The 25,739-nt window shown below is 43.2% G+C and overlaps 2 protein-coding genes across 10 annotated transcripts in view; one reads left to right on the top strand and one right to left on the bottom strand.

Annotated features, from left to right (window-relative positions):
• Nucleotides 1–4,399: 4,399 nt before the first annotated feature.
• LOC147272803 (poly(rC)-binding protein 3-like) lies at nucleotides 4,400–23,465 on the bottom strand. Of its 5 annotated transcripts, none has more exons than XM_086201610.1 (13): nucleotides 23,396–23,465; nucleotides 14,760–14,922; nucleotides 14,652–14,675; nucleotides 14,535–14,567; nucleotides 14,299–14,415; nucleotides 13,368–13,499; nucleotides 13,152–13,280; nucleotides 11,954–12,097; nucleotides 10,871–10,912; nucleotides 9,708–9,786; nucleotides 8,104–8,162; nucleotides 7,636–7,805; nucleotides 4,400–7,557 (listed from the first exon to the last, which is right to left on the bottom strand). In XM_086201610.1, the coding sequence occupies exons 2-13, from the start codon at nucleotides 14,832–14,834 to the stop codon at nucleotides 7,503–7,505; spliced, it is 1,059 nt and encodes a 352-aa protein (XP_086057736.1). In that variant the 5' UTR covers nucleotides 14,835–14,922; nucleotides 23,396–23,465; the 3' UTR covers nucleotides 4,400–7,502. The 5 variants fall into 5 exon arrangements, with proteins under 5 accessions (XP_086057736.1, XP_086057751.1, XP_086057760.1 ...); XM_086201625.1 differs by lacking the exon at nucleotides 23,396–23,465 and adding an exon at nucleotides 22,022–22,210 and having other exon boundaries at nucleotides 9,708–9,783; XM_086201634.1 differs by lacking the exon at nucleotides 23,396–23,465 and adding an exon at nucleotides 22,022–22,209 and having other exon boundaries at nucleotides 8,104–8,159; nucleotides 9,708–9,783.
• The window catches only part of LOC147272804 (fibronectin type III domain-containing protein 4-like), a 42,069-nt gene continuing 24,675 nt past the window's right edge, over nucleotides 8,346–25,739 (top strand). For all 5 annotated transcript variants that reach the window (XM_086201662.1, XM_086201653.1, XM_086201643.1 and 2 more), the window contains exons 1-4: nucleotides 8,346–8,522; nucleotides 9,384–9,650; nucleotides 11,648–11,706; nucleotides 13,158–13,286. The gene's annotated coding sequence lies outside the window, so the exon portion shown is untranslated. The remainder of the gene's footprint in view (nucleotides 8,523–9,383; nucleotides 9,651–11,647; nucleotides 11,707–13,157; nucleotides 13,287–25,739) is intronic.

Here is a 25,739-nt window from a genome sequence, read left to right on the forward strand (position 1 = left end):
CCCATTTATATATATATATATATATATATATATATATATATATATATATATATATATAGCTGTAATTCTATAGGCATCTTTTTTCATTGTCAGTATTTTAGCGATCCAAACTTCAGTGCAAGAACATCCCTCTAATGGGCGCTAATGAGAGGAAGCCAACTAAAGACGCAGCAGAAACATCTGTTTCCTGCAAATTGGTTAAAAATGTCATTAACTTAAGTTTTTGCAATCAAAAAACAAAAGTTTCTTTGACAGCAAAACCCGTTCATGAACACGTTTTCCTGCAGGTGTTCAAGTCGATCGGTGAGTATTGTCGCTGTCACTCATCGATGTCGTGAATCAGAGCGGCAGCAAACATCTCACTGGATTTGATGTCTCAATCATGCAGGCGAGCCTCGGTGCCACCTGAATGTTAAAGGCGTTGTGATCACACGGTGCAAGTGGAAGTTTGCAAACCTTTTTTGTTTACTGCACAGTGAAGGTACAAAAGAAACTAAAGAAAATAATCATAATGATTTCCACGGAAGCACGCAGCAGATGAGAGGCTCTCTGAGGTAGAACCTGATGAGACTGAGCTCCGTCTAATGAGAGAAGCCTCTAATCACTTCAGTCAACACTAAATCAATGTGTGTAATCATCTGTGTGTGTGTGTGTGTGTGTGTGAGTAAATCACTGGTGTGTGTAAATACTGGTCTCTCCTACATCAACATCGTCCCCCTGAGGACACCTAAAGGTCCCTGAACTCCATTTTTGGACTCTTTTTACTGCTCCACATTTTCAGGCTCCGTCATTCCTCATAAACATCGATTGCCATCGTCCCGTCCTGGCGGAGGACGTCTACGCTGACGGGGGACCTTGGGAGGTAGTCCCTGCTGGATGGTCCGGCCCACCTTAACAGTGCCGGCCCCCCTTTCCACAGCACCAGTGTGATGAAATGGCAGCCATGTCCATTTTGCTGAAAGGCAAGATCATTGATTATATTGACTGGTGAAACAGCATGTATGGCTTGTTTTTGTTTGGACAGTCAAACCCCCCCCCCCCCCGCCGCCTGCCCCACCCCATCCTGGTCCTGTCGTCAGACTGATAGATGGACTTCGCGGTGTCTTCGCTGCTGAAGCTTCCTCAAACTTGCCAGGACATTTGTTTCACACCCTCAGTCTTGCTGTAGGATCTCTGGCAGAATTCCCGCCAGCTTGCTCATCCTAATGTATTCAAACTGCACGGCGGGATCACAATGACATGGAGGCGAGCCAGTTTAGTGGAGCTTTGTCAGGTAAGCATTCTAGACCGGCCCATCCTGTCAGAACACACTAATTGCATCACATCAACTCATATGAAGAAAAAGAAGGGTAGGATATTTGCCATCCTTGTCTGCACTCCAGCATATGACATTGCGGTCAGTGTGTGACAGAGGCAGCGCAGCGCTGCCCCACAGTGTGTAGTGACCTCTCCTCAGCCAGTCAGTTCATTTGATAATGCTCTCCTGCTGCAGAGACTATCTGACATTGAATTTTGCTCGCTGCCTGCAATTGCTTTCACTCGGAGGAACGTTGCAGCGGCGGGAGTCAAACAGACGAGTCCCAGAATATCCAGCGTCAGGTCACAGGCGTCGGCAGCAGCTTTTGGACTCGTCTCCTCAAATCGCTTTGACGTATTTGCAAACGATGCTGAGCGAGGATGAAGGTTGAGGTTCAATTCTACAATAAATCTTAATTGACAAACATTCCTGAGACCCTCAGCAAAGCAGTGGCTGAGTCTTTCAGCTCACATTATCAGTGTTTGTCTGGTTAAGCAAAGACAACACGCCTGAGTGTGGCGTGGCCTCAACCCTGGACACAGAGCATCACTCAGGGCCCCTAACTATGGTTCTCTGGGGCCCCCTAACTGGGGTCCTGGGTAGTCTGCCACACATTCACCCCTGCTGCTATACCACTGCGTTTTAGGTTAGATCAACTTAACACAGCAAACTGGTGACTGACTGAGCTTGACCTTTGACCTCCAAAATCTTTTCAACTCATCCTCAAGTCTTACAGGATAGGATGTTTGTGCCCAAATTCTCCACATCGTACTATGGATACGAGAATGGAACAGACAGCTCAAGCACAATACACAGTTTCCTCAGGTATAAGTACTCCTTTAACAGCAGGATTACACAAAAACGAGACACCGCAGTTCCTGCGGAGTGGAAGATGTGGTGGTGCCTCCAGACGAATCTCTCTGCTGGGTTCAGAGAAGAATTCCGCTTTATTAAAATACACATGAACTCTCTAAGAAAACGTCTGGAAATAGTCCAGACGTATAGCTATCAGATTTACATATATATAGAAGAGCTGGCTTGGTGGAGTTCTGCGTACTCCAGGAGTATTTCTACCTCTGTTATTTGATTTACTGGCTCCAACACAGTTGTAAAGTGGAGGGAGTTATTTCAGGCTCAACATTGTAAGGTTCCATTTCTTTCCCCCTGGTTTTTGTTAACTCTCTGCATACACAGTGGAGTATGAGCTGACTGGCAGCTGGAGAGCTTCCAAAGCTCATACGGGCATTCGATTCTGCTGGTTGTGGCAATAAAAGAGATGAGTACTGCATTAGAAAAATACCCCTGGTTGGAACAAGTCAAGGTTGTTAGAATGTACCGTACATGAGTCGATGTCATCGCTGGGAGTCCGTCAAGGACCGTAGTTTATAGCTGAAATAGGAACTTAGGATGTGTGTCAGTGTGTTTTAGTCTCACGTCTCATGAGTAAACTACTTTCTGAATTTCCTGCACTTCCCGTTGCTGCCTCAGTTCATGAAAACACGCGACCTCTCAGGTATGATGAACAGAAATAATGGAATGGCAGAATCTTTTTTTCAATCTCATGTTCCTGTGATAACGAACACGGACTTGATGGCGTGTTCAGGAGAAGAACATTACCTTGCGGTTTTGTTTCGCTGCTGAATGTCACGCTTCAGCAACACACCAAATGTCAGAGGATTCTCTCGCGATAAAACGTTGGTTGACATTTCTCTATTTGAAAAGCAGCCACGGAGGAAATAAAGGTGTTGTTAGTTCTCCATCTATCCTTGAATCTCTAACTTCTGTCTAAGCATCCCACCAGCAAACATTGTTCAATTATAAGCGTTCCGTGTCCTCATTCTCAGCCTGGCTCTCTGTCCTTGAGGATCTTCTCAGCCTTGGCCCAAATCCAGACCAACATTTTTCTCATATCTCCTGAGGATGAGCTGATAAAATCCTCCAAAAACCCTGTGTTGTTTCTGAACTTTTCACCTGTTTTGTGCTCTCCACTGGAGGCTGTAAGAAAATCCTATTAGCAGAGTGAAAGAAAGTGAAAGCATACCTCTGGATTTATCTGTTGTTCGTGCAGTTAATCCCAGGAAAGTTCCTTCGTATTGGAACATAATTTAGGAGTGCGAAAGGTGACGGTGCCGTTATTGTCTGGGAGCTTCGAACAGGACTGATTCTCAACTTCCTCTCTGGTAAAACTGCTTCAAAGGTGGGCGCTCATCCCATAAGTACAGTTGTGTGGTACAAGTACAAGCTGTTGTACTTGAGAACCGCTACATTTATCGATCTTGGACAGTATTATGTATTGTTGCTCTGTCAATATCGGCTGCTTTTTGTCACAATTTGGAAAAATATTGGTGTAGTTGGACCTCTTGTGGTAGCAGGACTAAAGGACCACTTGTTGCCATGGTCTCAGTTATACCTGCTGACCAGTTCATTTAGAAACAAGGGTGCAGTGATGGATTTCTAGCCCAATTTTGATTTTTTTCCCCCCCAACAAGACAACCTGATTGATTCAAAAGAAAAAAAAACAAACAACTTAACTCTAAAACATCCTAAAGTTAAGCAGATCTAAATAATACTTCAAATACTTATAGCTGCTTCCACAATTGCACATTTTCCTCGTCCTGTTACTCCTCTCCATTTACCTTAAAGGGATTCCATTTCATCAGTGACACCCCAATCAAATTACGATCCCCGTTATTAAATCCTCTCTCCAAACTGCCGTGAAGGCAACTGAAGTGCTTAGAGGAACCTGCAATTAGATGAGTCGCTTTCTAATGAGGAAGAATTGGATCCGAATGAAACATAATGGTGATAATTAAAGGATATTCCTCATCTTGCTGCAGTGAGCCGATAATCTCCAGTAAGATCTCTCACACAGTAAACATTAAGAATGCTGCAGCTCCTAATCGTATCACTCCTGATACATAATTGCCTTTTCTTATCAGATTTTACTGTGAAACTCCCCTGCTATCTTAATAAGACTGATAGATGAGATTCCCATTTACGGCTCATCTTCTAATTACCGTAATGGAGTACAACCATTAGCTGCATCGCCCCTCAGGCGTGATGAAGCTTTCTGCAGGCAATGAGATCGCGGAGAAAAACAAGTCACAGAAAGAAAAAATGAAACTTTATTTGTTTTGTTTTTTTATACTTACCAACACTTTGAAATTAAAACCTATGTAGTTACTCACAACTAATATAGATCTGCACATAGCAAATAAATCAATTAAACGATCACCCCCCCCCCCAAACTGCAATACACACAAAGAAAAGCTGAAAATGAATGTCTATATTTTCCTGCTGCTGCCACGTGGAACGACAGCTCTCCTGTTTCTATGTTAATTAATAAGGAAATAATTGAATAAATAATTGCACATTGCACCCTATTATTGCATTATTTGCAGTTTGTTCCAATAATCAGGCATATACACAAGTGTAAATAAATACAGTTTGCAAACACTGAATAATACATGAATATTATTGAAATCACACTGCCATCACTTAAACTCCTGCTTTGCAATCAAATTCAGACTACACAACATCGAATTTGTCAAACTGAGCCAGGAATCCCTGTTTATCCGATTCTGAAGTATGTGTGGAAATTTAGGAGTAATTGTACACATGCACCGATAACTCTGGAGGATGGCCCCCTCTGGTAGGAAGAGGATACAACAACCGTCTGCGATTTATAGTCCATCATCTTCAGAGTCAGACAAAAAGATAGAGACCCTTCTCTCCTCTGTGCTAAATTAGAGAGCTGAAACCCACGCTAATTAGCTTAGCAGAATGGAAAATGAATGGTAAAGGGTGGTAAGTGTTAGCATACCTCTGTCCAAAGTCATTAAAAACTTCTTTTTTTTCTGAAAAACTATCTTTGATGAGGGTTGTGCATAACATTCGTCAAGAGACGTCATTCGTCATGACCAGACCTTGTAATTTTAGAATCAGATACAAAACCAGAACTACTTTCCTGACTGGGCGTAGTGATTTGATGCATCAAAAGCCTCGCCACAACTTTGGCTAAATGAACAAAGCGTTTGACGACTGGAGGAGCGACTGCTGCCACGAATCACGACTGACTATGCAAGAGAGCAAGCTATGCTAACACTTATCACCCACTATAATCAATTGCGCTAAGCTAACTAGCAGGGGTCCTAGCTCCCCCATGCAGCAGAGAGAGGAGACGGGTATCTGTCTTCTGACTCTGGGAAGGACATCAAACGAGCATTATTTTCCCAAAAAGTTGTCGTACCCCTGTAAAGAAAGCCCTCTCAGGTTATTCGCTAGAAAGCACGTTTGCCAAAAAAAAAAAAAGAAAAAGTCTCAGCATGTTCATTTGACAAACATTCTACTGAAGTTATGACAAAATAAAATAAACACAAATCCATAATGTCAATGCTAAGCACTACTACTTCAGATCACATCAAAATATAAGAATTATTGCAGAATAATCACTGACTATGCATCGATCAGTATATTGATACAGCATTTGGTCCATTTACATAATCACATGTCAAAGACCCAAAGTTAGGCTCAGCGTAGGCGACTGGGAAACAAAAGTCGTGGTCCGTATGAAGAAATGTGTTGGACAGTAGATAATGTGATTCGACAATAACATTCAACAGCTGTTTGTATGCATCAGCACTGAATTGAGCTCAGCTGAAGCTCGGAAATGACTCAAAATATATTTAGAGCATCCTCGTGAATGATGGAAACACACCAAATATCATCCTCACCTCCCTCTCAAATAAAATACAGCACGACAAGAACTAATTAGCTTCGTGATCGACAAAAAAAAAATTAAAATTGAGCATCACCGTAAATAAAATACATCGCCAGTTTTACCGCGGCACAAACACCCCCCCCCCCAAAGAAAAAACAAAAAAACAGGAATTGTCATCCAACTTGTCCTTTTTTTTCTTTTTAAAAAATAAAAAGCTGCAGTCATAACAATAAAAAGACATTCAAACCTAAAGCGTCAATGACAATGAAATAAACAAAATGAACAATCGTGAAAAAGAGACTTGAGTGGTCACGCCCGCCCAGGCCCCCGTGGGTTCCCCCCAACGAACCCCTGAACATTCCTCGGCCCAAAAAAACACCATTTGGCTTCGTCTAGGCCTTCTGCTTCTCTTTACCGGCGAGGGAAGGAAGCTGAAGGGTTTGGACGCAACGCTTGGCTTTTAAAGTCCAACTAATTCCTCCCGCATCAGAGGCAGTCCAGAGTAAAGTGTTAAATATATTGCATGAGCGCCGCGTAGTTGACGAGTGTGCTAAGTCACAAACGCCCTCGTACAAAACAAATACAGTAGAATAATAAGTCAGTAAACAATCATTTAAATTTTCAGTCAGCGCTACAGCCACTGATTAGTCACTAATTTCCATTCATGCATCTATAATAGACTAATAATCGATAGAGGGAGGCTATGTCGGAAAGTTTTTCGTCCGGGCAGCGTTTAGGACTGGATGTGAATGGCCAAAATAATTTCTGGAAAAGACCAGGAGCACAAAGATATAATCATAACATTTGAAGGTACACTGAACAGGTTTACTTGAACACGCGACGATACGACACTGAACACATGCAATATAAATGTAAATATAGGAAATAAACGAGAGAAGGGAGGCTCTAGGAGTGATACCATTGGCTTAAAAGGGTCATGTGATGCAAGTAGACAAAGATGCAAATTGGGATAAAGATAAGCAGAACCAATTTTTTTTTTTTTGAATTTGTAAAATATATTAGAAAAATTTGATAATTTGGCTACATCCCACCACACACTCTGCCGATAGCATCACTGAGCAGCTGTAATATATGTAAATAACTAAGTTCTACAAAGTGTTCTTTTGTCTTTTACACTTTAAAATGATGTTCTATGACGCAGCACTGACAGAGAGAAAGCAAGAGATAGAAAGTAACACAAGTTGTTCCTAATAAACATTCAACATGCTTCAACAGTTCTCTAAAAAAAAACAAAAAAAACAAAACCTAATCAACAGAGAATTTCTTTTTTCTTTTTTTTCTTATTTAATTTGGCTCTCTGAAATAAGAAATGAGCTCCCAAACCTCCCCGGTGTGTTGGAGAACCAGGGCGGATGGTGGTCAGGGCTTTCGGAGAGCCAGAGCCAGAGTCCGAAGGGCTTCATCAGGGTTGTCTGCGGTAGTCAGGCGTTGGAAAGGGCCAAACGGAGGAGCCAGTCAGGGATCTCAGGATGTGGTCATGGAAGATGGGTCGTTCCACATAGCCGCCACGTCTCTGAACCTGGAGGAAGAGACAAGTAGAGGTCAGAAAATCTGCAGGTAGGTTGCTTGTTCCATTCCACCCCCAGTGACCTCTGACCTTGCATTGATGAGGTACTGGGCCAGGCTGATGTTGGCGGGGGTCCCTGTGATGGTGATCTGGCGCTCCGATGACCCTTCCATGGCGTTAGCAATTTTGATCTGCGCCCCAGACATCTGACGGATCTCGTTGATTTTGGTTCCCTGGCGTCCGATTATGCAGCCTATTAGCTGGGAAGAAAATGGGGGCGGCACTTAGAGTGGCCAGAGCGGCTTTACTATCTCCAACATTTCACTTTATTTACAATCCCAGCAGCTGTCAGATTTTATTAATGGGAATTATAATCCAACACTGAGAATTCCAGTTTAGATTTGTGCTGTGCTTCGGTTTTAGCTCCATCCAGGAGATGAATCGGTGAGAAATTCAGCTATCATCCCTCTGAAAACTGGCTTTAAAAAAAAAAAAAAAAAAATGGAGGAAGTGAAAACATCAGCTAAAAGCAATCCAGTGGACATTTTGTGTACTCACATCATTGGGAATGGTGAGTTCATGAGTACTGGCCTGGTTACTGGCATCCAGACCTGCTGCTGAACATAAGCAGACAGAAAAAAGAGGAGGGAAGGAAGAAGGCATTGGCACATTGAGGGAGTGAATACGCTTTTTATTGCCTGCCTGCTTGGTTTTTGTGTGTCCCTGTAAAGTCAGGCTCAGCCCAGAGCGGAGCCGTTCTGAAACACCTGACCCTTCTACTCAGCAGGTTAATAGACCAGTCACAAGGCGGCCATCTTCCTCTGACGTCACACTCAGAGGGGGAAGCTCGTCTGTTGGAATGTCTGACGACTTTGTTCCAGCTGGCAGCTTGTGCTGGATCAGTTTATTTTTATTTAGTGGCTTCCCCAAGTTGACCAGCAGCTGAAGATTCAGAGTGATATCGGCCCATTATCAAGGTAAAATAGCATACATGCTAATCAGTTAGCTACCTGTAGCCAACAGCTAATGTTAGCACTCAAACACTTGCTCGATAAGATGTTAAGTTAGAGTGAAATGATGAAAAAGGGAAATGGTAAATGACATCATACTCACTGTAACACATATTCCTGTGTAGCTGAACTCTTGTTTCTGGTCAAAGAAGCAGCTGTCTTGCTAGCTTTTTTTTAATGCTACACAAAACACTGCCCAGTAAAGGGTTTGAAGCTAACTGAAGTCTTTCATGTAGTCGGTATGAATATTGGAATATTAGACGGGGTATAATATCTCATAAACTTTCTTTTTGTATCATGTAAGAAAACAAACAGCACTGTAAGCTGCTGAAAGGTGTGATTCTAATGTTAGCTGCTGAATAAAGGGAGCTAAAAGATTATAAGATAGATATCAGAATGTGACATGAACGCTTTAAAACCATAGAGTTTTTAGCACGTTTATGTGTTTGTTGCGCCACGTTGATCCGTAGTGTTCATCTTCTATCTGTAGATGTGTTTCTACTATGTTTGTACGTGCAAAATACTGCATACACTTGTGTTTTCAACTTGTATTGCAAACTGCGTAGATTTTTTTTTATTGTTTTTTAATTCAACTTTTCTCACCATCATTACCTGGAACACATTCAGCTCTGGTGTGACGTGAGTCCCAGTTCTGAACGCAAGTTGTGAGGTTAACGGAACGGGACATTAACTCCAAAAATGGCTTGTTTTTTCAGTTGCTGCTCCACCGGGGAGCGATGAAATGACAATCGTAAGCTAGAGTCCCCACATTTTTTAAAAAGTTGCAGCCTGGAACGACGCAGTATGACGCGTTATCCATCCTTCCAGCTTCCCGCCCTGAGTGTGACATCAGAGGAACATGGCCGCCGTGCGAAAACAAACTATTGCATCGTTTGACAAAAGGACACTAAGGGAAAACCAAAGAACAAAAGAAACCTCAACATCAACAAGAGCAGACCACCAGCAGGCCATGTCAATGGCAGAGCACCACAGTAGGAGGAGAACGACGAGAAGAAGAAAAAGAGAAAGGAAAGAGAGACAGGAGAGGAAGAGAGAAGAGAAGAGAGGAGGAAGAGAATGTGTTCATCTCTACAGGTAAAAACGAGAGAAGGAGCTTTGGTAAAGAGGGTCGTCGTGTAGGTGGGTACGTACCGGGGAAGGCAGGGGTGGTCTGTCCGAGGGGGGTAAAGGGGGTTTGCTGCATAGCCAACTGGTGGAGCTTGCTCAACTGCTGAGGGGGGGTGGAGGAGGACAGCAGAGCTATGAGGTCATCGTTAAAAACACACTTGCGCACGCACTTCCACGCGAACACACACACACCCACACATACACACAGGTGTGTCCGAAACGCTACAAGAGTAGAGAGAGGATGTGAGGAAAAGTAACAACACAGACTGGTGAAGGACGCAGACAGAGAGAGAGACAGAACGAAGACGCTCATAAAGGACTTGGCCTGAGATTGGGACGATGAAAAAACACTGATACTTTAGTTTGGGTTGCCAGGCAACCAGCGGAGACACTCTGGACCCTTATTAGGATAGTTAATAGGCTTTAGCATGCTAGCCAGCTAGCTCCAGTCCATCTTGTAATGTACCACAAGAGGTGATAGCGAGTCACCGTCGCATGTAGCCAGCACTCCAACACAATAACATGCAGAAGGCAGTTCTACACATAGCAACTTTAATTTGGATTGAAGAAGGTTAAGAGACGAGACGAAGATTCTTTCAAGTGAAGTGTGCATTTTTAAATGTTCCTTTTAAAAAATTAAAAAAAAGACCATTCTGGCCTTTGTTTAATATCTTGTGTTTTTTCACAAAAATTTTACGTCACGATTACTTTAATTTCATGTGTTTTAAAACCATAAAGCCTTGATCTTCTCATGTCTCGAGTCTTAAAATATCAAACAGGAACTCTGCTTTTTAACATTTAAATCCTAAATTTACGAGCTTATTCCATCACACCAACAACTCACTCTCAATTTTTTTTTTTCTTCTCCAAATTTGAAGGTAAAGTGAAACCACCAGCTGTCTGGAAAGCAGAAAATCATTCTCACAACATATATTCTTCTTTTTTTTTCTCCAAAATTTCCACCAAATCTCACGGCTGCTGCAGGCCAAGCCCCATAAGCTTTAACAGAAAACAGACGGCAGGAAAGCAAGAGTCAGAGAAGTTAGAAGATATAGGAATTAATATCAGAAAAAAGATGTATTAATATTAACATTTAATATTAATAAAGTGGGGAAGTGAGAGCCTGCGATTGAAGCAGAGAAATAAGAATAATGCGGAGTGGACTGGGTCGGGGGGTTAGCACTCACATCTGGATGAGGGATGGCGTACTGTCCTTGAATGGTGTAAGCCTGCAAAGACCAGAAGAAACACTTATTATTCATCATCAAATGCATTAAATTAAGACATCTAATAAGAATTAAAGTAGCATTTTTACTACTCAAAACTACATCTTCTCTTACATATTGTAGCCAGGTTACTAATGTCATGCACTACACATTCCCTGTCATGTTTCTCTCAATATTCATCAATCAGATCCAGTTGAACTAAATCAATAAGGGTCGACTGAGGCGGTGTGGGGGTGACGGGGAGGGGGGAGTGTGGAGGAACCAGACCAGCGGCCCCCAGAGGAGTTATGTGCCTTATTGAATGAGCGGGTCTAGGGGCCACGGAGGTCAGAACTGAGCAAAATTACATTTCATCAGCCAAGACAGCGATAAAAGCTAACACGTGAAGTCTGAGTGAGAGGTCAGCTCAGCAGAAATCTAGCAGATGGAGCCATTTGGAACGAGTAAAAGACAGTTAGGTTGTGGAATTGAATTGAAAGATTTTGTTATTAACTGCAATATTTGTTTTCTGCAACGATTAATGATTTCATAAGTTGGGGGGGTTTTTTTGTCAAAGGAACCCACAAAGATACGTCAGCGCTGCGTGCGCTTGAATGAAACTAAACCATCGAGGTTTTGTAACTTTAAACTTTTTTTCCTCGGTTCATTGGAGAGATTTAAGTAAGTTTTAATTTCGCGGACTTCTGAAATTCAAGCTTTACTCATGAAACCAAGTTTGTTTTCTCTGTTCATTCACAGAAGCACCACTGAAGGAGCTCAGAGACCCTCCCTCTCCCTCTGCGCTCATCACCAGTCAGGTAATTTGTCCAATTTCCCTAAAAAAGTTGATGGATTCCTCTAGTGCAGACTATTAGAAGCTGACAGCAGATATATTTAACTTCTCTCGTAATGACTAATGCCATTTATCCCAGTTCTGGGGTGACAGATGAAAGTGAGGACACAGTGATGGTTTCATGCTAGTCTGGGGGTGGCTGGGTGAAGTGGAGGGGGGTGAGGTGGGGGTGGGGTGGGGGAGGAGTGAGTAAAACCTGGTGCGACACTAACAGGCAGTGGCTGGTGCTGCAGTAAGAGGCTGAGGTTGGCTGTGGACGCCCCCAGTGGGTCTGCTCTTACCTGGCCACCTGAAAAAATGACAGGGGTGGAGGCAGGCTTGGGGCGGTAAGGGATTGTGGCACCTTTCGGTGGGGACTGAGGAGAGCAAAGGAGGAGAGAGTGGGGGGCAGAAGAAGGAGGTGAGATGTGAAGAGAGTGTTAGAGCAGAAAATAAAGAGAGAGAAAGAAAGTCGCATAAAGTGAGACCGAGAGGGACAGTGCCTGAGGGAAGACAGAAGTGCTCTTCACTGTGTACATGCTGATTTGTTTCAGTGCACAACTAAACTTTACCTGGAACATCACTTTCAACTGGATAATGATGACTCTATACTAGGTTTTAAGCATCGCTTGAAGTTCTAGAGACTTACAGTCATGTGACAAATGTCCTAGCATCCATGGCTGGTGCCATCATGAAGGCCCAACGGAGAACTGGCTGTGCAGATAGTTCACATTAATGGTGCAAGAAAGAAAGAGAAACTAATATGTGTCCTAAACACTGAGCTGACATGTTCCTGCAAAGCTACATTCACCTAGTTTCTGCTTCACTTTTCCAAAACAGAAAGGGCCGCTTACAAGCTGTGGCTCCTTCAAATTAAAACCACATTCAGGGGAAAATCTGAAATGACACAGTCGACCTGTCAAACTGGCAGAGGTTTCTCTTTCAAGTCCAAGCCAACCGTCGAGTCCCGCTCTTGTTCATTCTGTCCCAACACTGGACGAACATCTCTACCAGGACTCAAGGATGTACTCAAAGGAATTTGCAGGTCAAAAGGTCAAGGTTACTGTCCCCTCACATGTATGTGACATTTGTCCCACTCTTGTTAACATAATATCTCACATCTTGAGGGACATTTCACAAATTGGCTCCAAAGTCCCCTGGGACTGAAGGATAAACTGGAAAGTTTGTTTTTTTTTCTTCAACATTTCAACAGTACAACAAACTGACTTAACTGTGTTTTTCTATTAAATACTGCACTAATTAATGATTTAATACTGATTAATGAAACATCAGAAAACAGCAAAACCTCACAGACATGGTATTTGTGTCCCTGCGCCCAGAGACACGTCTGGTAAGTTGACACATCGGTGATGACGATACAGTCAAGCAGAAATGGCGATACTGTAAATGACGCCCCCCCCTGTACTCTACCTCCAGCATCACCACACATATCTGTTTGACACACTGGATGATGGCCTCCGGGGCGCCGGAGATGGTCACCGCTCTCTCGGTGGAGTTGGGGAGCATGTCCCCTGCAACCTGGACCTGAGCCCCTGTGGACTGAAGGTAAGAAACACTTAAAAACCATGGGAACACGTTGAGTCCATAATGAGGATGAAGGATAGAGAGCGCAGAGGAGAACGCTACCTCTCTCATCTCTTTGATTTTGGAGCCTCCTTTGCCAATGAGGGAGCCACACTGGCTGGCTGGGACAACCAGCCTCAGGGTGACAGGGGGTTTACTGGTGGCTGGACTGTTGCTCATGGAGTTGATTATGTCCTGAGGGGAGGAAAGGCACCTTATATCGACTCTGACTACAGTGTCCTTTACAGAAGTTTGTAGGAGTCCACCTTCATGCATATTATTATTCTGCCTCGGTCCTGCAGAAAAAAGTGTTACAGCTGAAGAAAAATCCCCAGAAGCGAGGGAAGTGACCCATTCGACCCATGATATCTAGCAAGTGTGGTCATTACGAGGATAAAACATCAAATTATGTTAATATATGGCAATAAAAACAGTGTATGGACGCAGGTTATGTCCCCAAAAAGCACCTCAAGATAGTTTCTGTAGTTTTTCTCCTTTTGGTGAAGTTTAGAATATATTTCAGTGGTGCAGGAACAGTGTAAAACATGTTTTATGCAATTTATTATGTCCTGCATTCACGCTTTTGGCCTGGGACCAGGAGAACAATTGGAGTCACATCCAGTTTTTATTGATATTTATGTGCCCATTCTCTGGTATCGGCCACTCTGCTTCATTTAATAAGCACAGTTAGTCGGGCACTAATATTCCAAATGAATTACAACTCAGAACAGCAGGGGTTTATCTGGAATGTTTGAGGTTCTGTGGTTCGGGGCTCTGGCAGCCTGCTGATACGACACCCAAATCAAACCACAAAACTGGCCCTCTTTCAAAGGGTGCTGCAAGGTTAGATCAGCACATTTCTGTCCTACATAACAGAGCCGAGCCTGCTTTGAATTCCAATGAAAATGAGTTTGCATAGATGCTCTGTGTGTGTATGTGTGTGTGTGTGTGTGTGTGGGGGGGGGGGGGGGCGCAGTATAGAAACCTGCTATACCTCCTCAAACTTGTAGGCTATCATGGCAAAGGCCTTGAAAATAGCATCTGTTGGCCCGGTGATGGTGACTATCCGTTCAGGACAGTTTCCCTCTGAGATGTTGATACGAGCGCCGCTCTGAGCAAGAAAAGAAAAGAAATAAAAAAAAAACAAAAACAAAACACAACTATGAGATAAAAATGTAACAATTAAGTTTTTAGACTTTTTTTGGAGGGAAAAAAAACAACTCGACTTACATCTTCACGCATTTTCTTCACAGTTTCTCCTTTCTGGAAACAACAACAGGAGGAGTATTAAGATGCTGTGTATATGTTTCACTGGTGAGATACTGCATCCATGTTGGAGATAAATACCTTTCCTATGATGCTTCCGACTTCCTGCAGAAACACACAACCATCATTACCTCCTGCCAGTACTTTCACTTTGATGTATACGTACTTCTAGAACGAATGTTTTGGTACCTTGCCGTGCATCAGCAGTCGGATCGTGAGGGTCACATTCAGTCCACCTTCTGATTGGACCTTAATGGGCTCCATGTCGGGATTGGATGTGAAGGAAGGGGCGTGGTCACGTGAGAGAGGAGGGCCAAGGCGAGTGTGATGGTGGAGTCAGCCAGCCGGTCACCTGCCAGGCAAAGAGTAAAAACCACAGATGTGGCGATGAGAAGCTTCTGGCGGGTCGTAGCCATGATTTACCTCCCCAGGGATCTGCAGGGTTACACACAAACTGTCAGGCCAGTCAGCACCGCACTTGGTGGAGGGTGTAGGCTGTTCTGAGGAGGAACCCTTGTTTGACTTTGGTTGAGTTTGGCTCGGCGGAGGTTTACGAGGTGTCAGCTGGTTTATGCAGAAACTACAAGGCTGAGTTTCATTAAATGTGTTGCAGTGGTGGAGCAAGTAAGAACCTGATGTATGTGGGACCGACGTGGGTTAGGGGGCATCCTGGATTTTTGTTTTCCATTTTCTTTGGCCTTGGAGGAGTTCTGCACTCCGAAAGCTTCTCTAGTTCTATATTTATTTTCTTATTGTCAACAGAGCAGCAACAACTTATTTGTCCTAAAACATCCGTCTACTTTATCAAACTCTCACAGCGGTAAAGTGCATTTTCGGGGGACTATTTTCAGATGTGGATTTTCAGGCAGGCAGCAGGATGGTGAATATGGAACTGTCTCAAAATAAACTGCAGGATGCGTTCATGGCAATGCTTTTCCTTTTATAAATCTAGATTTAGGGATTATTTATGATTTATCAAATTGCACAAAGCAAACCTGAGAACAGGAAGATTAATAAGGACCCCAGGGGGACAAATATAATTCTCCCATCATAATTCAAATGTGTTGCATCCTCTCTGTCTGGAAATGTTTCCAATAAGAAGCGTAGAAATGTAGGTCAGCATATGTCTCTTTAGTCACGAGATGAGCCATCCAATGTTGAGTGCCATATTTATTTTTGTCGAGCCCATTTCAGCTGGAGCTCTTCTAATTCTGGCTGACAAGTGATGTAATGACTCCAGCGACGCGTCAGTCACCAGAGTGAACACAAGAGGGCGCCTGAGTCCATAATCCTCTCAGTATTAGAGCAGTGCAGGCAGGATCCCAAGGCAAAAGTATATTTAGAAATATTTTCACATAAATAAAGAAAATGTAGATTACCCTAGGATTGGAAATAGAGTTTATATGTGAATATGTATCTACATAATGGCTTCCAAAAGAAAATGATTTTACATCATTCAAAGAAAAGACACTTGAATTGTAAAATGGTAGAAAAAATGTAAACATTTCAGGGAATGCATCCTCTTTTCCTCTCATGCTGAGGTGGTTTGCCGCATTTATGGATCAAATCAGAACCATTTAAGGGATTCGTTTTTCTAAATTAGAATGAAATTGTCCTGAAATGCGAACGTGTGTAGATTTTTCTTTCCCTCTGGATCCATGCTGCAGCCTGCTAAAAGACAACACGCAGGAGGAGCATCTCCCGGAGCGTCTGACCTTGACTGAGGAGACACACAATGTCACTGTCTGCCAATCAGAGGCGACGAGTGTAAATGGTTATTTTCTATCTTTCACTCAGCCTCCCTCTCCTGCTCGGCCGCTAATTAGCAGACGAAACCCGCAATTTCAGATATTCTTGCAATTTATTCTATTGCAATGAAAGACGACTGAAACTTATAAAATTGCAGCGGCGCATTATTGCTCTTGACGAGTCGGTAGATCGAAAGTGATAATTTCACCGGGATTGAAAAAGCAGAGAAGCTGGTGGGTTCCCAGGCAGCAGCGGCATGTTTTGATCACAGCCTGACCCGAGCTTGCAGGATGACTGATAGCAGAACCTTGAAAGGAGAGCAGCGTCAGAGCAGGTTATCAGGTTGAAGGATTGTCTCTTTAACTGCTCGACCTCGCTGCCACCTTGTTGAGGCCTTTGTAGCCCACTGACAGGAGCCTAAACGGGCCCAATTAGGTTTATTCCACTCAGGTCCCCCTGTTCTAATCTTTCACGGACTGATGGCTGAGGAGGTCGACGGAGGGGGGAACTCTGACAGGCGATGATCTGCTGGAACCGGACAACCGCTGAAAGCCTCACATGGCAGGAGTTTATCTCGTGAACCTGCAGCTCCTCCCTCAACTGCCAGTTTGTGCGTGGAATAATTCCAGCCTCTTTTCAAAAGTATGTTTTATCTAAATAAACCAAAGACGTCCAGCTGGGATGCACGATGACGCTGACGCCTCGTCTGCATCAGCAGATCTTGATCCATTGGGGGTCTGATGGCTGATATTTATTCCAGTTTTTCTCAAGTCTTTGCTACTTCTTTGCCCACCATGAAACAACAATAAATATAAGATTTATGAGCTCTTCTGAATCAGAAATAATGAAAAAGCATCAACATTTACGTTCACAATGTTCACAGTTGTTTCTCAGCAAGTAAGAAATGTAAGTTCCATACCCAGGGTGGCACCGGCAACCCCTGGTATCTGATGGGTACCCATGGGTGCCCCCTCATCCCCTTTGCTTCCTCTGATGACTTCAGAAACATTTGACAGCCATCGTGTGGCCAGACTGAACATTTTTTTGTGCAGCTTTTGATCACGACTGGAAAAATAGCAATTTATATTAATGAGATTAATGATCAGTAATAATTTAGCGACTGTTGATATATTAATGGCCTTCGTGTTGAATTATTGGTTTTATGGCAATATGTTTGTGGGTGGGTTGACTGTGGTTGGGCTGGAAAATAATCTGACAACCCTGACAAGCCCGGCTTGTCACCTGAGGCAGCCTTAGTCACCCCGGGACCAGCTCATGAATATAAAACTCTCCTGCCACCACTGAGATCTCTTGGTGACCATTTCAGACAAGGAAAACAAGGCAATAAATGCATCATGGAAGACTTAATGCAGATAAATAGCTCTGCTATGAGCTTTCAATCTAAAACCAGAGATGTTTTGCACATTACATATATATATATTTTAAAAGGTCTGTATCTTCTCTAATCTATGCTGCATGCGGAGTTAAGGGAGAGGTTGGTCGGAGGCCAGAGGAGGTTTGAGAGATAAGAACAGGGATTCTGTTGCCAGCTGTCTCTCCAATCTCCCAGAGGAGACCAGATTACATAAAAAACCTTAATCCGGGTTTAAGACTCAAACCAGCGGTGCAGGTCCTGTCCGGGGGCGGGCCTGGGGGGGGAGGGGGGGTGAGTAGGTGGAGCTGCAAATAAGTGCTTAAAGAAAAACCGACTTGTATACAAAGATTTCTTAGAGCTCTTTTAGGGTTCTTATGAATCGAAGAGATGCCGCGGCTCTGCAAAATAACAAACTTCCCCCAAAAATAAAATATCAAAGTGTCTCCTCAGCTGTGAAAGTGGGAGCTTCTGCTGATTTAGGTCAACCAAAATGATGTGCTGGACCTGGGAGATGAACGAGGTCAGCTGCCTTCGAATAGTCCAGACACTATTTTGCGCATACATCCTTCCACATAATAGAATTAGGTCAAGGCCTCGTGATTCATCTGGCCCAATGGGCTAAAACCTTGCAGCGAATTGACTCTTTTTTTCATTTTAAGGTTTGATTTTATCTTTAAAAGCTCACAAACATCCACTGCAATCCTTAAAAATACCCAGACTGTTTGCTGCGTGACGGATTCCGTTTCTGCACGCATCGATTTTGTGATTTTCCTACCCTGTCTTTGCTAATCAGGCCGGAAGTTGGGAAGGGAAGTGAAAAATACAGAGAGGGACGGTAGGGAATTTTTCATGACATCTGATGGGGAAAGTGGGTCATGCTCGGTGTTGCAGTGCTGCTAGCCTCCTCCTCTATGGCGGCTATTGAATTAATCACGCTTTACGCTTGGCTGGACAACGCAGTGCACAAAATGCCCCCCCCCCCCACTGCGTCTGTTCAGCACTCGCCACAGAATTGCTCTTTAAGAAAGCTGAACTTGAATCCGAGGTTCTTTATCTGTTGGTCCCCATTTCTCTTCTTCTTCTAACAATGAAGAGATGCTGCTTTTTATGCAGAGCTGCTGGTCTGGAAATGATGGAAAACATGCAGGGAAAAAAGGCTGAAGAGGCAAAGTGATGGAGAAATATTCAGCATAAGCACAGAGGACGAATGCTGCAACGAGCTGGATTTTTTGAGCACCAATCTGAAACCACCCTTTCAGATTATATTCGTGTTAAAGAGCAGGAATATTCCTTTTTTAATTTGTCATAACTGATAGGAAGTTTGCATACAAAACCAGACAAAGGTGGACCGCCATTTTGGCTCTTTAGAAAACGGCACAAAAGAATCTGATTTCTCATTCATTTACTTGCTTGGCCGTTTCTACAGATTACAGCCATGAATGGCTTCCTTGTCTAAACAGATAGTGAAGGTTAATACATGTTCATATTTTTCTTGCATTAGCGTTTTGCACAGTCTTAGCCCTGATTTCTCAAAGGGGCATGCAAATCAACGCAGGCCACATTGAAAACCTGCCTGCTGTTTTGCATTTAGGTGAAATCTGTATTTTTTTTTATCTATGATTTAACATCGAGACATTTGACATGAAGTCACGAGGAGCATGGTACAATAAAAAGAAGACAAATAAGTTTGCATACAATCAAAGACCGTTGTGCTGTCAATAGAGCGGTGGACAGACTGTGTGAGTACAAGAGACATGTGAAATCCTGTAAAGAAATCATTAAATGGACGTCCGGCAGCATGATCCAGGCCAAAGCTCCTGTCATCTGTTCCCTCCTAATCCACATATCTAGAGATATGTCATTATGACGTTTTGATATAAAACCTATCACGGCTGAACATCCGAGCGGAGTTCAGGAGCGGGATCTGTTGTTTAGAGAGCAGATTATCTTGCGGAGAAAACATTACAGTTGTGTGAGATCAAATATGAAGAATGCAAATGAAGCATCCTAAACATCCTGCCTTCCCGTCCACTTCTCATCTGAGATGTTTGCACGTAGAGTTAAGTCGTAATCAAGAGGAAAGCCAGCACGGGGGGTTAGCCGCGCCTAAGCACTTTCTGCTAAGAATAATCCAAGTGAATTCAAAACTGAAAGAATCTGCAGGCCCTGAGCAGAGTTACAAGCTGATGCGGCAGCAGAAAATGACTGTGAATTACGGTTTTATTGTTCAATGTTTATGTCACAGCTCAGGTCTCGCTTGGTTAAGTGGTAGTCAGAGAGTCGATGTGAGCTCAGTCTGGTTAAAGATGTTTCTGATGTTGTTTAAAACGTTGGAGTCGGACTGATTTTATGTGTGCGTGAACTGCTCAGGGTTCATCGATGAATCTGTTGGCTCATGAGCTGCTGACATGTTTCCTGCGCAGGAAGGACTCACTCAAGACATTTTTGAAAACAGGCATTGCTGGATACCATGGGGTTGAACTGCTGACGTGATTACTCAACACTATCATGTGTTACAGCCGGCTCACCTACGAAACATCCCGTTATGCATTAAAAATGCTGCAAACACGTAATAATAATTTACTTTTACTTATGTTGCCTGACAAAGAGCGATGTTTTTACTCTTAAATAAGACACTGGCATCACAAATCTAGTATCCTTTACCTTTCAAATAGTAAACAATTTACCTTTTTTGAATTCTTCTCTTTGAATCCCTTTTGAAATTAAAGATGTTGTAAAATTGAGATGTTGAACACTCTGTCACTGTTGTGGCTTTACTTCACTGGCTTCACAATGTTCTTGTATAAAAATCAGAGAATGCTATGGATCATCAATGCTTCAGTACAGATGTTGGCATCTGCATCTCTCCAAAGGAAAATGTTTTCCTGTCACTCTGTCCTGATGTGCATGTTTGTGCTCTAATTAAGGCTGAACAAATGGTAAATTAGTGCTCATATAGGGCAGCAGAGGGGGGTGCCCTCTGGGTGACCTCATTGATCCATATGGTTTCACAAGAACCTCAGTTCCACATGGAGGAACTTCACCGGAAGAACCAAAGCTAGAACAAGTGTAGGCGGCGGCCGCTGCTGTCAGAAACTCTGGACAGATCCAGTAGAACAGGTTCCGCTGAGGTTCCCGGTTTACTGGTATATGAGCAGCTCTTGTCTCGTCTGGTGAAGGCTTTTGTTGTAGCGGTGCGGCAGGGTGGGGGGGCGTCTACCCAATCGTCCTTCCTATTCGCCACTATGACAGTGCTCTCAAGAGCTGTCAGTCCTCATCAGCAGCGCAGCATCCTGATAGCTCAGCCTCGATCACAATCAAACCATCCTCGCTGGATCCCCACCACAAGCAGTCAAATCAGAGAACGCAGCCAGGATGGACAGCCAACTAACTCGCTTCAAAAGTACACTGAAAATAGTGTGTGTGTGTGTGTGTGTGTGTGTGTTGGGGGGGCAGGGGATCCAGTGAGACAGCGCTTGCCCCTTTACAATGCAGGCACACCATGTTGTGCTGTGAATGCTAAGAGCTGAGCGTTAAGTCGGCCATTTTAGATTTGCCACAATTTGTAATGTGAGATCAGCGCTTGTCACAAAATCATGGCTTCCATAGCTCTCATTGAGCCGCCATGCACACAGGGTCCCTGGGATTCGGCTCCCCAACCCTTAGATGTACGCACATCTGCAGGACTTTCACTGTTAATCTTGTTAAAATGACAAGCTTTTCTGCGCAAACAAAGCGAGTATTCATCGGTAAAGCTGAAGTCAAGCTCAGGAGCTGATGCCAAATGACATTTTTTGGTGTATGAGTAAGGCCATCAGCGGCGCTTATATCAGTGTGACGATAATTGGAATAATGATCTCGGGACTGATTTATCAGTTCTACTGACCGTCATGTTTTTAGCTAGTGAGAAAGGTCAGCCGCTTCAGTACCAGACATTTACCATACAATTCTTCAACAATAAAAGCACTCAGGCTTGAACCAAGACAATGGACACAAAGATAATCAAGAGTCCCCAAAAGCGAAATCGACTGACCATGAACGCGACTATTCTCAGGGCAAAACATCTCGCTCACCATGCTGAGGATAAGTTAAATAACAAATTAGATGAGTCAAGAAGTGTGTCGCAGTTATCAGGACGATTCTTCTCAGGAGTTCATTAATTATTCATACTCAACTCATGGACCTGTCTTTCAAGTTTTTAACAGTTTGCATTTGGAAATCCAGCTAAAAAAAAATTCTAAAAATGAAATAATCTTAATTTAGCATTCTGGGAAGCATATGTTGGCTTGGACTTGAGTAAACGTACAGCCATAAGAGAAGAGTTTACCTTGATGTTGTACAGGATGCTGTCGTCGACCACTTTCGGCGTTGCAAGATTAAAAATCGCAAGGGGAAAATATTTTTTGCCCTCTTCTTTTAGCTCTGCCCTGGACAAACTGTGCCACCCTATTGGTGCATACCAGCGGGTCACATGAGCAACCAGAGGAACACGTGACGCTTCTCGAAATTATATGATTAAACGAAACTGGCTGGCATCCTCGATGAGCAGTTTTCAGTGCGATACTCTGTTTGCCATACTGTTTGGTGTCAAGTGTAAATAGGCCGTATGATGAGGCATAATCTGGGTGACCATCACCCACCGCCCTGTCGGCCACCCCCCTTATTTGCTGCAACAAAAGGAGGGCATGCCCAGTGAGGCACGAGGGCATCATGGGGACATATCTGGGGATGAGGTGGTCTGAATCAGAGCCTCAGGGGTGTTCATCTGTCCCAGGGGAGGGTTGAACACCCCCGAAATCCATCATGCTCGATATCAATCGACACAACCTGGAAACGCAGTCAAATAGCTACTTATATTAAAATGGTGCTGCTGTCAAATGCTTTGTTTCCTTCGGGAAGTTTAAGGAACTTTTGGGGTCCAAACAACTCTCAAGAGGCCAAATCAAACCCAAAACACACTACCGTGCCATCATCCGCCTCTCTAGCCTCTCTGCTTTTTAATCTGCTACTGTGTGTTGTTGTTGTGTGTGCTTATCTCTGAGTGTCTATGTGAAGAATTACAGAGCTTGGGAGACATCCCATCCAGATTTTCCAATCCAGCACAAATCCAGCCCTCGTGTCAGATGGACAGTTGTGCAGAGCTTAATCTGTCATTATTAGGGTTGGATGGCAGCAGCGGCAAAACGCTGCGTTGAAGGGAGCTGCCAGGAGAAAGCTGTCTGGATTAGGGACAACGCAGACAATGAAGAAAGTGTTCTACCTCTTTTCATTTAGCACAAATGCTCTATACACAAAATCCTGTTTTAGTCTTACATCAAATGAAATAAAGGCTCTGTATTCTAGATATGCTTCTGTACCTATACAACACAACCATGCCTTTACCTACCCACCCAACTGTAAAATTGCCCATGGGATGAACTACAAATAGAGCATTAAATTAGCTCCACATTGAATCTGAGGAGTGTGTGGGGTAAAATAGACTTTCATGTCAGAGGAAATCTGTTTTATATTCAAACAGTGTTGGCTCACCTTCAAAACCTCAAACCAAGAGTGGTGGAAGCCCTGGAAATAAACTAGTTTACATAACACTCGGTAATCTTTATTGGAGCTAAAGCACTCAGTCCTTTGACAAGTAACAGCCTAAAAGCCAAAAATAAATCTCATTTAGTGGTATTTTTGACAAAGCAGTCAAACTTCTTACCGGGTAAATTGCAGGGAAGCTCCAGAAGAGGTGCAATCTGGGAGTTTAGGACCAAGATGGCAGATTATGGGCACACTAAGGGGTGCAGGAGCAAAGAGAGCACTATAACTGAACTACCCCCCCTCTGCCCCCCTCGCTCATAGCCTCCAGCAAGGTGATGAACCCTGGCTGGTCCAGCAGCCCCATTACCACCCCGCCCCTACCAGAACTCATAGTCGGCCACATCTCCTATCGAGATGCCAGGGTCCTAATGGAGGCAGAAGGGCGTGAAGGAGAGAGAGTGACAGTCAATCCCTCCGAATGTTGACGAATGCAAGAGAGTGGTGACCAAAAAGGGGCTGAGATGACTCCATAGCAAGGAAAGCCACCCCAGCTTCAACGAGAAATATACGGGAATGAAAAGGGGAGCAAGTCATGGAAAGGTGAAGGAATTGTGTAAGTAGTATGACGTAAATTGGGGAACAGCAGTGTGATATTGGCTCTTGGCTACTTTCGTCACTCTTCTCTCTACTGTCGATTTTCCATCAGTAACGATTGACAATCAGCGCTGGATGGAGGCCAGCGTATCAGTGGACAACAGTTTCATATCCGTCATTCTACTGCAGATGGAATCAACTTTATTAAGCTTAGAATTGATATATATCATTGCCATTGATTTACTAATAATCCGAGGTAGGCCTTTGACTTTTAGGTGTACCCCAAGGCTCTATTCAGGGCCCACTGCCCTTCTCTATCTAAATCATTTGGCACAAATTTCCTCAGTTTTGAAGTTACTTTTTTTTTTATTTAAAACACAAAATCTTCTAAATTGGACTCAGATACTTTGCACAAGTTGATCCACTGTCCTACATTTAGCACTTAATTGTACCGCTCTCACTTCAGTTCAGTCAGAATGCAATTGTTGCCGTCCCTTTGTTTCGCCCAGTGAGATGTTAGTTTAGTTTCAGGCCATGACTGTGATTTAAGTAGGACTTGACGGGAACTACATAAACCACTAATTCTTAGCTTAGCACCAAACCTTTTGACAAATGTGTTTATGTGATGAATGAGAGGAAAATTCTATTATTTTTGAAATAGAGGGATTCAATTTACAAAAAAAAAAAAATCCAAAAAAATCAGCAATGCGTATTACTTCCCATCATTTCCGCCAGAAAAGTATCAACTCATATTAGTGGCGTATCAGCTTTACAGAAAGTTGGCTCATGTTTACATTCCTTTGCCTCATTGTTTCAACTTAGATTAAAATCAACAAAGCTTTGGCCACGAGCTTGCCTCTATAATCCCGCTCACCATTCTTTATTCAGCGAATAAGTGATGAAATAAATGATCAGACAGAGCAAGTAGAGAAACCAAGATGCCAGACAAGGAGCATCAGATAAAATAAGACAAACACATTTGGCTTTTCTTGCAAAAGTCAGAAAATCTCAGTCAATCTGGAGCAGGACCAATCCGGAAAATATTTTTCCGGCAGCTGTTCTCAGTTTGAACTGTTTCAGCAACAATCAACAAGAGTAGTTAAAATGTTAATGGCCACAGATAAATCTTTAGTGGGATTTTTTTTTTTTTAGCTTTAAGGCAAACAAGAGCCGCATAAATGAATAACTAAAAACGATTTGAGGAGGCACCATACAAACATTTCTTCGAGAAAACGCTTGAGGTACATGGTGAGGAGGATACAGAATCCGCAAACTTTCCAGGGAACTTTTTACGGTCTAAACTATTTAAATAATGAATGTTTTGAATCACCTCACTGCACACGAAAGCATTAAGAAATGATCTTGTGTAAATAGGATGCTTTAAAGGCAGCTGTATTTAAACATATTTATATGTCCTGACGTGAAAAAGAAGACCACCTTTTTCTTTATATGTCGTCATTTGAGATTCTCCCCTGTAAGTTGAGCACTTTTCTATCTTGGGAACAATAAGCGTGCTCTAAAAGCATCCCCCATAACCCTTAACCATCTCTACACAAAGCAAATCCATGTTCCTAATGGAAAATACGGCCTGACCCTCTTGGCTCATGTAGTCAATGCGGCCAGTAATGGGTACACACCGCCCTCTGGCAAAAACCGATGATGAATAGACTTCTGTTTGGTGAGGAACTTTGACTGGCTCGGACTCCTCTGGGCTCAAACGCGATGTTCTTGCTTTGTTAGTGTATAAAAACAAAATACTGTGCCTTACAGTGCAGGACTACCCAGGAAAACACACCACACACACAGGGGATGAGACAAGCAGCCACCCTGAATCATGGAGGGAATCTTTATTTCCCAAATTAGTCCAACAATCTGTCTTCTGAAGGGAGAAGAATTAAAGATTAATCTTTTGAGACTGAATGAAAGAG

Source organism: Aulostomus chinensis, chromosome 1, assembly GCF_037954235.1.
Source record: "Aulostomus chinensis isolate RoL2024-O1b breed Wild chromosome 1, RoL_Achi_v1.0, whole genome shotgun sequence".
Lineage (NCBI taxonomy): Eukaryota > Metazoa > Chordata > Actinopteri > Syngnathiformes > Aulostomidae > Aulostomus > Aulostomus chinensis.